Raw genomic sequence first — 13458 nt, 5'->3', positions numbered from 1 at the left:
CCCTCATTAAGTTATTGGGGGAGGTGTTAAAGGCCACCAAAGGTTGCCCACCTGATCCCATTTCTCTAGCAGCATGTATTCTCATTATTTTACACACAACGTAATGCAGATTTAGATTTTTACTACATTTTTTACATTTTATAAAAGTTGCTAGGGTAGTGTGAGTTGTTGCCAGGGTGTTGTTAAGCTGTTCTGGGTGGTTGCATACCAAAAGAGCCCAGATAAGGCTTGGGTCCTTTTCTTTTTTTTTCCAGTGTGTCTATCATCTGCCAGGTGAAAATTGAGTCTGATCGCTGCTGTAAGCCACATTATTTGAGGTATCTTTGTAACCTGTTGGCAGCAGGGTCTTCCAGGCAACATATGTAAATTTGAAGGGGGTCTGTATTCCCATAAATAATATAATTAGATCAAATATGCCTCAGGCAAATCCTCAAATCTCTAGTCAGATGAGACTCCCATCATACCCTTAGGAAAATGTTGGCAGTCACAGAGCGGCTGAGATTCAAGCATATGTGTGATAAAAAATGAGGTGGGGTCATGGCATAATTTCAAGTTCTATACAGGTGAGTAGAATTTTTAGATGACTTCATGATCTAGTTTTTCAAGGACAAAAAAATGGAGTCAAAGTTTGGAGATTGAGTTTACCAATGCATTGATCTGTTGTGAAATGATGTGATCAGTGCTTTTGGATCTAATATTGGCTTTAAGTCAGATCACATGTAATATGCATAGAAAAAGTCAGAATTTTTTTGGATCACATCGTTGAATTCATAAAACGAATGCAATATAAGATAACGTAGATAAAAATGGCAGGTTTAGAGGGATACCCAATGTCTCACTATACATAAAGGACCGAACACATCCGAAGTAGACTCTCAGGAGAACTGTTAAGAGTTACGGATATTTTAAGCCACCTCTACTGGGGCTGTGATTTTTTTCCTGATACCTAATTAAAAACATTAATAATGATGCTTTATCTGGTGTTCAATTTTCAGCCCTATTAAGGCTGCTCCCATTTGGGTTTGTCATTGCGCTCACAAATAGGTCACACCAAAGTCTCAAAGTTGGAGAAATGTCTCCAGGTATCATTCACAGATATATATTTTACCATTTTATCTTTTGAATTGTATAATGACTTCTGTTCTCCACATCAGTTGATGAACAAGTCCATTTTGAGGACATATGTTAAGAATGATCTTTACAGTATGACTGAGAACTCATTTATATAATTAAAGCCAACTGTATGTGAACCAAGATTTTAGTTTACGATTATTCAGCTACTTTTAACCATAATAATTGCACTATATAATTATTTAATACAATTATAATTATTATAGTTCTGCTATTCTACTTGCATTATTGTATTATTTTTTCACATATTGTGCATTCCCTAAGATATTTCATTGTACATACCCTCTAGTATTTTACTTCTATGCTCCTCACGTCTTCCCCTGAGGTCAGTGTCTGTAATTTTATGATTCACTCTGTGTTCCCAAAAGCTAACTTTTCGCTCAATGAGTTTTAGCCTATTGAATAGTTCCGGTCCTCGTTTTGAATTGGCGAGCTGAGTTAGTCCAATAACAATGTTAATTTTCACCATTTGTATCACTCTGCTCATCTGTCTCTGTGAATTAGTGGTGATTTTTCAGTGCCTCTTTCTGCAGATTACATCGATACACAAGTAGATGGCGACAGATGACCGTCTTTATGAGTTTCATTGAGTCATTCCCTCAACCAATTCTTTCAAAACAAAGATTCATTTAGCAGAGAAACAGTGACGTCGTTAGGTGTGTTTGGCTTGAAGCGGCGGATGGAAGCACTTTCTTCAGCTCATACTCGGATTAGTCAGGATATTTATTAAAATATCTCCGACTGTGTTCATTAGAAAGAAGAAAGTCATATACACCTAGGATGGCTTGAGTGTGAGTAAAGCTTGGGGTAATTTTCAGTTGAAAGTGAACTAATCCTTTAAGTCGAAGACACCGGCTGCATCTAAAATTGCATACTTCCCTACTATATAGGCGAAAAACACTATGTGACAAAAGAAGTATGTATGTAATACTAATTATTATCACAGTATACTTATGTGTAAGCATGATGAGTTTTATTTATCACAGTCAGATTATCATACTTGGTGTCCCAGAAAACAGGGAAGCACTGTAACCAGTATAAATATAAAAATAATTCGAGTGAAGATATACACAAACCAAACAGTTCTTATATTATAAAAATACTTCATTAGTGAAGGCAAAATTAAGCTTTTAAAAGTAAGGTCAAAAATCTAATACACTTTCTGCATATTCAGATAAAAAGAAATCTGATTATTAAATAGGACTAATACAACTCAGTAGTAATACTTGTTAATGAATGGCTAGTCACATAGATTGATTTGTTTGTGCTTTATGTGGTGAATTATCAAAAAAATACTGTGACATTTTATCTTGTCTTTGGCAAAATGTTGGATGTTACAGAGAAAAAAAAAAGTTTTTTTAATTTGTTTTTATGGAGAACTGGTTCCTGATGCTTTTGTTTCAGTCCCAGCTGTGTCTTCATTTAGCTCAATCTTCATCAAGTTAGGAGGCAGATCCGCAGGGGTCGATGGAGAGTTCAGCAGGTCACACTCAAAATTCTGAAGCAGATCTGATGATAAACCTCGCATCGACCTTTCTGATCGCTCAGGATGATTCTTCAGCTCGAGGATTGGCTTGATGGGACGTTTCTGCAGCAGCTGGGAATCAAAGGACATGCCGCAGAAAAACTTCTGGCTTTGGAAGTGCTCCAGGCACCGTAAGCGACGCGTGGGGATCTTGCATAGAAGCTACATTCAGACAAAGACTGGTTTGAGTAGGTACGTAAACAACAGGGTTGTGCACCATTCAGAACTGAATTGAGCATGCCTGAATATTCCAATTAAATTCCTGAATTTGATTTGTAGTAGTAAACAGAAAAGAAATGAAGTAACAAACACACTTCTAATTTTAATGTGAAGGAAGTAGAATTAAAATGAAAATTAATAAAAAAAAATTTTTTATATAAATGCTGCATGTATTTTTTAATTATACATTTTCAGTATGAATTACCCATAAATTATATCCTACACATAAATATGGGGTATTTCCAAAAACATTAGGCTATATTAATAAAATACATGATAAAATGTTTTATTTTTTAAACATTTATAATACAATTAAAAATACATCCAAAAATAACAACAAATGTAATGTTAAAATACATATTATGTATATGTAATGTGTGTGTGTGTATATATATATATATATATATATATATAAAATGTATTTATTGTACATATATATAAATGTATGTATATATTGTTTATACCAACAAACATCAGATGAAATTAATACTCTTAATATAAATATTAAAACAAATACTGTTCACATTTATTTGTATTTTAGACATACAACCCGAATTTCCGGAAATGTTGGGACGTTTTTTACATTTGAATAAAATGAAAACTAAAAGACTTTCAAATCACATGAGCCAATATTTTATTCACGATAGAACATAGATAACATAACAAATGTCTAAACAGAGAAATTTTACACTTTTTACACTAAATTAATTTCAAATTTGATGCCTGCTACTGGTCTCAAAAAAGTTGGCACGGGGGCAACTAATGGCTGTAAAAGCAAGACATTTTGAAAAGATTCAGCAGGGAGAATATCTAGCAACTAATTAAATTAATTGATATCAAGTCTGTAACATGATTAGCTATAAAAGGGATGTCTTAGAGAGGCAGATTCTCTCAGAAGTAAAGATGGGCAGAGGCTCTCCAGTCTGTGAAAGAGTGAGTAAAAAGTTTGTGGAATACTTTAAAAACAATGTTCCTTAACGGCAAATTGCAAAGGCTTTGCAAATCTAATCATCTACAGTGCATAACATCATCAAAAGATTCAGAAAACTGGAGAAATCTCTGTGCGTAAGGGACAAGGCCCTGAGACGACACTGCATCACTCATCGGCATGATTGTGTCAATGACATTACTAAATGGGCCCAGGAATACTTCCAGAAATCACTGTCGGTAAACACAATCCGCCGTGCCATCTGCAGATGCCAACTAAAGCTCTATCATGCAAAAAGGAAGCCATATGTGAACATGGTCCAGAAGCGCCGTCATGTCCTGTGGGCCAAGAGTCATTTAAAATGAACTGTTTCAAAGTGGAAAAGTGTTCTATGGTCAGACGAGTCCAAATTTGACATTCTTGTTGGAAATTACGGACGCCGTGTCCTCCAGGCTAAAGAGCAGGGAGACCTTCCAGCGTGTTATCAGTGTTCAGTTCAAAAGCCAGCATCTCTGATGGTATGGGGGTGCATAAGTGCATACAGTATGGGCAGCTTGCATGTTTTGGAAGGCACTATGAATGCTGAAAGGTATATAAAGGTTTTAGAGCAACATATGCTCCCCTCTAGACGACGTCTATTTCAGGGAAGGTCTTGTGTATTTCAGCAGGACAATGCAAAACCACATACTGCAGCTATTACAATAGCATGGCTTCATTGTAGAAGAGTCTGGGTGCTGAACTGGCCTGCCTGCAGTCCAGATCTTCCACCTATAGAGAAAAATAGGTCAAAGATGACCACGAACTCTTCAGTAGCTGGAAACCTATATCAGGCAAGAATGGGACAAAATTTCAACACCAAAACTCCAGAAACTCATAATCTCGATGCCCAGATGTCTTCACACTGTTTTGAAAAGAAGAGGAGATGCTACACCATGGTAAACATGCCCCCGTCCCAACTATTTTGAGACCTGTAACAGGCATCAAATTTGAAATTAGCTCATTTTGTGCATAAAAGTGTAATAAAAATTCTCAATTAAAAAAATTGTTATGTTATCTATGTTCTATTGTGAATAAAATATTGGCTGATTTGAAAGTCTTTTAGTTTTCATTTTATTCAAATTTTAAAAAACGTCCCAACATTTCCAGTAATTCGGGTTGTACAAAATATATATATATATTTTAATGACATCTTTATAAGTCTACATAATATATATATATATATATATATATATATATATATATATATATATATATATATATATCAGCTCACCTCTATGAGCAAGAAGGCCAGAGCTGGACTGAGACTGGCAGGCATGTCATATGGATACTCACTAACCCTGGTCATCATACTACAGTGGTCTACTTCTGCAGGCAAAGGAAACTAAAAAATCAAAAAAATAAAGAAAAGTCTCAGACGGTCTGTATAAGAAGCCTGTAGCACTTTACTGAGATCTGCACTGAGATCTGTACATTTTTCCAGAGCTGATTTTGTGTGACACATCCATCAAGTATAATGCTCATCTTGTAGTATCGCCTCTGGACATGTCTTACCCCTCCAGTGGCTAAAGCGTAGATAAGAATACCAAGAGACCACCAGTCTGCAGCATGGCTGTACGGGCCCCCGCTCAGGACTTCAGGAGCTGTTTAATGACCACATAATGTAATTAAATATCCATTTTTAGAGAAATAGCTCAGTTGCTTAGAGCTATACATGTCTTTAGTTACTGCCAGATATACTTGATGGTAAACACAGTCGTACTATGGAAATCCTATACTGTTTAAAACGAGTGCAGTTCAGATTCCAGCCTCACCCATGTACTGTATTGTGCCACAGATAGTAAATGCTCTATCCCCACGCTCAAGGCGGCGAGACAGCCCAAAATCAGTCAAGCGGAGGTGACCTAAATGAGACAGCATTAGTATTTCTATTCCAGAATTCCCTTTACCAAAAGCTAAAAGAGTGTTTTACAGTTGGGATTGACATCTGAAAACAATCCAAAGACACAAAAGACATATATGGTCATTGTCTTGGTATAGGTGAAAATTATTAAAAAAAAATATGTGGTTGCTGTTGTTGCTTTACAGTGTTGCGTTACAGTGCAATCTATCTGTCTATCTATCTATTTATATATATATATATGTGGTGGTGGTGGTTTTCCCACAATTCTCTAGTCTGGATCAGCTTTACCTTTATCGGTCAGAAGGATGTTCTCCATCTGTTTAATAAAAAAATGGTTTTTTTTCAGAGCATTTTATAGGACTGAATACAAACATTTATCATTTTCAATAATTAATTTATATTTAGTCATATTTTTAAACACAGTCAAAGTGGTCATAATATTCTAATATTCCTTGTTTATGTTCGATGTTCAACTTGAGGCAATTTTCTGTCAAAAACCAGAATACAAAAACATAGCAGTCAAATTAAATTAAATATTGTATGATATTGTAATTTATACCTTCACATCCCTATGAATTATTCCGAAGTCATGCAAAAATCCTGAAAATGAAAAAAGTGTGGTAGCATATTACTTTTTTACAGTCATTGATACAAATCTACAACACCTGTGTGTAAAAATGACTCAAGACAAGACTAAACATATTATTTAAATACAAATTAAAAGCATGTAAAGTGTCATACATTATAAATCTAACAACACTCACCCAAGGCAGAGCCCAATTCAGCAGCAAACACACGAACATCTCTCTCATCAAACTGGCCCTTCAGTGTCCAGTAAGTATAGAGGTCTCCAGTGCTGCAGTAATCACACACTGAAGACAAACACACAGGAGTGAGAGAAAACATAATAGATGAGAAAGACAATGTCACAGTAGACTGAGTGGCCTGACCTTGAGGCCACCTTCTTATAGATCAAACTCTAAAGGGCCTTCATTCAAGCATGATATGAACTGGAGCAGTATTTTGAGTATAATCACAAGCCAGTGACACAATTTCTGTCTGTCACAGGGTCACGGAAAGGAAGAAGACAAAACACAATGATTACGTCTCCAACGGACGTGGAGAGAAGAACATAGGGGGAAAAGGTTTAGAAACAAAAATACACTGAACGAAACAGATAAACCATGGAAAATGACAAAATTAAATAGGAGTAGAGCATTAGGCAGATTTTTCAAGACATATTCCGGGTTAAATACAATACAAATTCTTTTCTACATATAAAATATTTTCCAGATTTTATTAGGTAAAGTTCAATTTATTAATTATATAAATTAATTAAATACTTTCTTTTTTATATTTATTCAATTAAATGTATATCCATTTACTTACATTCATGATTAATTGTTTTCATGATATATCTGCAAAATATCTTATATGTAGCAAATAATTAGGTTAACTTTTTATACATATATAAATATGTATGTGTATTTTATACTTTAATATATTACAGTACAGTTATATGTTAAACCTGAAGAGAAACATTTTCAAATTAATAAAAATTTATTTGTAGGCCTATAGACCATGACCATATTGCCATAAATCCCTTAGCGGGCAAGCTAAAGATGACTGTATTATAGAAAGGTAAAATAAAACACTTGAAGGGCTAAAGTTATATGTAGGATTTTTTATATGTAATTATTTTTTATTCAAGTTTTTGCAAGTGAGTGTGCGGTCAGATCTCATATATTAAGGATTTTTTTCATTGCCAGTGTGTGAACAGCTTGTAACAAAAACAAACAAACAAACAAAAAAACGAGTCCTTCCTTCTAGGTTGTCTATAAAAGCCTGTAAACTTTTTTTATATGAAGGACTCGGGACGTTTTTGCCGGGGAAATCAAAAGGATGTGACGCTCCCGAAAGCCTCTCTTCCGTTCTGACTCCTGAAACGAATGCTTGTGTTCTGGATAATGCCGAAAGAGCTATTCTGTACTGTAATGTCAATGTGTCATGCAAATAAAATGGATTAATTCAAACTATAATCTCACATAGCCAGATCTATATAGTCTATCTCAGATATACTTTATAATCAGACTATCATAACTGTAATTACCTCATCTGTCGACATGATGCCGGTGAATTGCAGAGTTGGTGCAAACATATCCACATCACTATGATCAGATTATTGCTTAACTGCTGTTTTCTCACTACTGTCACTTTTGTTTTTGTTTTTTTTGTTATTGAAATGAAAGTGTGCAGCGCTTACATATTCATCTAAACGTCGCTCGTTCGTTAACAGGACATCGCTGCAAATGTATTCCAACTTCTTTTTACTTCTAAGCGAAGAACAAAAATGAAATTCGCCGCGAGTATATCGAGGCCTTAAATCACGTTCAGTCTTTACGTTACATGTGGACTATGCATGCGAGCACGAGCATTGCGTTGCTAGCTGCAGTTCACTTAACAGCCACCGGTGTCGCTAATAACAAGGGTTTCTGTATTTAACATATAGCCCCTTTAATTTTTTTTCAGTAGAATAAAATGATTGCTATTAAAGCCATGATTTCTGAACAGTCTTTAGAAAGCAGAGTGAAAAATGAAATAGTAAATTCAGTAAGTGTATTGCATTATATATATTTAATTGATATATTGAGTTAAAATGTAAAAATACAGGCTTTAAAATACATTTAGTAATTTTTTGTAATCTTTATTCTCTCAAATTTTCCCTTGCAGCCCTCTGAGGATTCCCGGACCCCAGTTTGAAGTCTGCTTTAAAACATAGGAAAGGAGAAGGAGAGTGAGTTTGATTGTGGTGTGACTCACTGATGAAGAGATTTCTCTGGCTCTGCCAACAGTCCCGGAGACTGAGGAGGAAAGGATGCCTGACTTGTCGCTACAATGTAACAGTTGACAACACAAAATGAGATGGACATGAGTGCAGGCGCTGAGAGGAAGTGAGAGTAAACTCTAATGGAATGAACAAAACAATTGAAGTATGAAATGTGCGCATGCTTATAGGGCATTGACTGAGCGGAAGTCAGTGTTGTCCATGTATCACTGGCCCGGTTAGAACCAGATCAGACGAGCCATAGCCGAAACAGCGGCGCAGTGTGACTCACTTGAATTATCACCTCCTCTTTGGACTGCTGGAGGACACCATGTCTCAAAACATCAGCTTTGGGTAAAACCTAACCAACAGTGACAGAAGAAATTCTGAAGTGAAGAAGGAGCAGTGTACGAATTACCAAACATATCACATTTTAAAAAAGGAAATAAAATGATAGAGAATTTAGAACAAGGCATTAAAAAGCACCTTAATAGCATAGATCTCATCTTTAGACAGGTCCTTAACCTTCAGGATTGGACCAAATGAACCTTTCGCTATAAAACCAAGAATCTGAGAAGAGAATCATTAGTTACAAAAGACAAAAATCACAGGATTTAAAGGTACCCCTTGTGAAAAAGAAGTGCACTTAATTGTATTGAATGTACACTTGTGTTGTACTTCAAATCTTAAAAGTATATATTTTTTAAAAACTGTACTTGTAATATAATATTATTGAAAAAAGGCCGCTTAGGTATACTTAAAGAGAGTACAATTTCATGACTATGTTTCTAAACACACTTTTTTTTATTTACGATTTATTTATTGAATTTTCAAAACAACAGCAAAACAGAGAGAAAATAATAAACACATTTAAAGAAAAAAAAAACCCACAAAAAAACAAAATTAGGTTAAAAAAATAAATTAAAATAAATTAAGTTTAGTACAGTATACAATAACTTACAATCAAACCGTATATTAATACAGACATAGGCTGCACCAAATCAATCCTTAATTGAGTCTAAGGCATAGTAATAAATTATCAGCACATGTGCTACTAACATGACAATACAAGTGCACAATCGGGATTCAGGAAAAACAGGATAAAAATAGTACAGCATAGATGGAACATCAATCAATAGGGGCTGCATCCAGCTGCAGAGATCTAACATGCTCAAGGAAGGGTAACCAAATTGTTGAGAATTTAACCGTGGAGCCACGGAGACAGTGTTTAATTTTTTCTAATTTAATAAAAAATAAAGCATCTTTTATCCACTGAGAGTGAGAGGGGACGTGAGGACCTTTCCAATGGATCAAAATACAACGTCTTGCTAGTAAAGTGAGAAAATCAGCCAGCTCAGTGAAATGAGATGGCAACGAGTAGTCAGGAGGCAAGACACCAAATAAGCTAATTAGTGGAGAGGGAGAGATTTTGTTTCTAAACACACTTAAGTACACTTTTAAAAAGTGCACTTTGTATTCATGTCAAGGGAAAAGTTTTACTTTAAAGTACATTTTAAATCATGTTTTTATAAACTTTTGTTATGCTTTAAGGAAGTACACTTATTTTGATGTGTACACTACCATACTAAAGCACATGTAAAGTACTTGATTATAATTTTATCTGTAGTGTGTTATTCGATATTATTACACGACTCTCTGAAATGCTTGATTCTGATTGGTCAATCGCATCATTCTGATGTCAGCTATTCTCCGATAATGGCAGTCATCAATAGCAATTGCTGTATAATGACAGCTCATCCGGGTATCTGAGAAGCCACATAACACTTCACGTCGGGGTCCTAATCACCTTGTCACCTTGAGTTTATTTTGGCAGTATCTCTTACTTAGATATAAATTTACAAGTAAATTTACAAGTTTCAATAGAAATGACAGTAAAGTATATTTTATTGTGCTGTCAAATCGATTAATCGTGATTAATCACATCTAACATAAAAGTATATATATACACATATATACAAATACACACACATACACACACACACATATATATATATATATATATATATATATATACAAACTTATGTTATATGCGATTAATTGATTTGACAGCACTAATATTTTACCATAAATGTTTGACGGCAGTTCATTTTAACATTCGGCAGTACACTTGAACCATATTTCAGAGACAACAGAAGTGATTACAAATTTAAACATAAAGATGTAATTATAACGCTTACTTAAAGGGTTGGTTCACCCAAAAATGAAAATACTGTCATTAATTACTCACCCTCGTGTTGTTTCACACCCGTAAGACAGAAAAGGTACTAAAGACATCGTTAAAACTATCAATGTGACTGCAGTGGTTCAACCTTAATTTTATGAAGCGACGAGAATACTTTTTGTGCGCAAAAACAAAACAAAAATAACGACTTTATTCAACAATCTCTTCTCTTCCCTGTCATTATCCTTACACAGTTGACGCAGTAAGCACAGTGAAGGCTTTCGTGTTTACGTCGAATGCCGGCTCAGTATTGGCCAAAGCTGATCACGTGAGCAGCACGACGCATGTGTGTGATACTGACGCAGGAGCCAGCCGATAATGAGTCGGCGTTCTGGTGTAGAACCTGGAAGCGCTGGACGTAAGTAACGTATGAGAATGACACAGAAGAGAAGATATTGTTGAATAAAGTCGTTATTTTTGTTGAAGGTCTTACGGGTGTGAATTGACATGAGAATTTTTGGGTGAACTAACCCTTTAAGTTAGTCAAAAAACACTCTTAAGTTCAACTAATTACATTTACTATAAATTTTAAGTGTGATGCATTTTCATTTAACTTCAATTGATGTGTCTAAAGCATTATATTCAGTTTGCACTTAAGTATATTCTTTTAAAGTATATTATTTCTGAAATAACTACTATTTTTAAAAGTATACTAAACAAGCAACAGTTCACAAAAAAATTTAAATAATCATAATTTACTCACACTTATGTGGTTCCAAACCTGTATGACTGTTTCATCTGTGGACTTCCATTCTTCAAAATTTCTCTTTATGTGTTCCACAGAACAAAGACAGTCATACGGGTTTGGAACAACAAGAGGAGAATAAATAATGAATTTTTATTTTTGTGTTATTTATGTCACATTTTTAAAGGATTTTATGACTTGTGTCAAAGAACTAGGCTACCTGTAAATGCATGTGTCCAGTAAACCGGTGTGGGAATTCCGGCAGGAAAATGGAAATAAAGCCCGGCAGTGTCCACTCTAGACGAGGCCCCTCAGGGTTTGCGTTTGAGGGCCGAGATTGCTCAGAGATGGGGTATTCTCTGCACTGGGCCCTGCGTCTAAATGGACTGTGATGAACAAGCGGAGCCGAGAGAGACAGGAAGCCCTGATGACATGACAAGGATCTCCTCTTCACCAGTAATGATGATGATGCCTGCAGTAAAAAGGACATCAATGATAAACTACTGTACAAAATCACAAACACTTAAGATAACGTATAATGCAGATCAGTAGCTGGTGTGCATTCAAACCAATGCAATGTCATTGCATTATATAGCAAAATATAAAATCAAGTGGTATTTCAACTCTTATACACTGTCAACAGTGTCAGTAACACTATTTTATTATTGAATGCAAATTCATACTTTTGTAAGTGAAATACATTTTGGGGCCAAATTGTATGACAATATTCAAATTAATGTTTATAGTATACTATAGGCTATATGTTTTCATTATTTTCTACATTTATACATATATATATATATATATTTTTTTTTAAATTAACTAATAAACTGTGATTTATTGTGTAATGTGATGTTACTGTAATTTGTGCGTGGTTATTTTACGTCCACTCTTAAAAATAAAGGTTTGTTTTTCTCAGCTATGCCATAGAAGAACCATTTTGGGTTTCCCAAAGAACAGTGAACAGTTCAAGAACCATTTTTGCCTTAGTGTGAAGAACGTTTTAATAATCTAAAGAACCCTCTTCCACTATAAAGAACGCTCCTTTAGCGCAATGGAAAGGTTCCATGGATGTTAAAGGTTCTTTATGGAACTATCGATACCAATAAAGAACCTTTATTTTTAAGAGTGTATGTCATTATTGTTAATATCGTCAGGTGTTACTCTTGTAAACCATTCTAATAACACTGAGTAAACACATTTAATTGAAAAACACATGAGAACACTGGGAACCACTTATGTGTCTGAATTTTGCCTCATGAAATTGATATTTTAGCCTCTATTTTAGTCGCACGAAACTGCAAAGCACAATCAATATTTAAATCAGACCGTGTACACTCTGCGTTTTTGTACAAACTATTACTCTGTTATCCATCAATGGAAGGTGTGATTTTTAGAGCAGTAAACACTCTTACCTTATTTTTACTCCCGTCGCCGCCCATCACATTACATAAACAATAAATAAACCACTTGCGGTCTTCTTTAAAAACAAACCTATTCTCCCACAGAAGTCCGCCAATAAAACGTGATCCCCATGTCAGATATTGATATCAACTTCTTTTCTTTTCCACACAAAATAACGCCGTTTTAACAAGCACATTAGTGGGTGTCCAAACCTTCGATACACATATAAAGCGCCGCCCACTCATTAATATTAACATATAAACACTGATCTCGTTAAAGCGATGTACTTCATGCATCAGAAACGTCATAATCGATTGATTATGTAACTCACATGCTTACGGACGTAACCCTTTTCCCCCTAGCATGTGGCTTCTAATGTCCAGTGCAGAATCAATGTATTTTTGAACGATACAATAATTACATCCAATGTGACTATAATATCTTATACTGGTATATTATGCTTTTCTGTATACTTCAGTCTCAGTCTAAGAAATTATTAAAATAAACATTTTATTTCTTTAAAACACTGTTAATTGTTTTAAAGAATCATTATAATTTATGTATCTTTATTATTACTTACATAACATAATAAACAAAATT

At 34.8% G+C, this 13458-nt stretch overlaps 1 protein-coding gene across 2 annotated transcripts; it reads right to left on the bottom strand.

The window, feature by feature from the left end:
* Positions 1-2107: 2107 nt before the first annotated feature.
* rskra (ribosomal protein S6 kinase related a) lies at positions 2108-13082 on the bottom strand. 2 transcript variants are annotated; one of them, XM_051861955.1, is made up of 12 exons: positions 12870-13082; positions 11675-11926; positions 9014-9097; positions 8820-8888; positions 8524-8593; positions 6468-6575; positions 6263-6303; positions 5992-6019; positions 5615-5704; positions 5355-5443; positions 5074-5184; positions 2108-2818 (listed from the first exon to the last, which is right to left on the bottom strand). In XM_051861955.1, the coding sequence occupies exons 1-12, from the start codon at positions 12894-12896 to the stop codon at positions 2501-2503; spliced, it is 1287 nt and encodes a 428-aa protein (XP_051717915.1). In that variant the 5' UTR covers positions 12897-13082; the 3' UTR covers positions 2108-2500. The 2 variants fall into 2 exon arrangements, with proteins under 2 accessions (XP_051717915.1, XP_051717916.1); XM_051861956.1 differs by lacking the exon at positions 2108-2818 and adding an exon at positions 3513-4571.
* Positions 13083-13458: the final 376 nt, after the last annotated feature.

The sequence above is a fragment of the Ctenopharyngodon idella genome, chromosome 15, assembly GCF_019924925.1.
Source record: "Ctenopharyngodon idella isolate HZGC_01 chromosome 15, HZGC01, whole genome shotgun sequence".
NCBI lineage: Eukaryota > Metazoa > Chordata > Actinopteri > Cypriniformes > Xenocyprididae > Ctenopharyngodon > Ctenopharyngodon idella.
The sequence above is the reverse complement of the archived record's forward strand: the minus strand, read 5'-3'. Positions and strand labels throughout refer to the sequence as shown.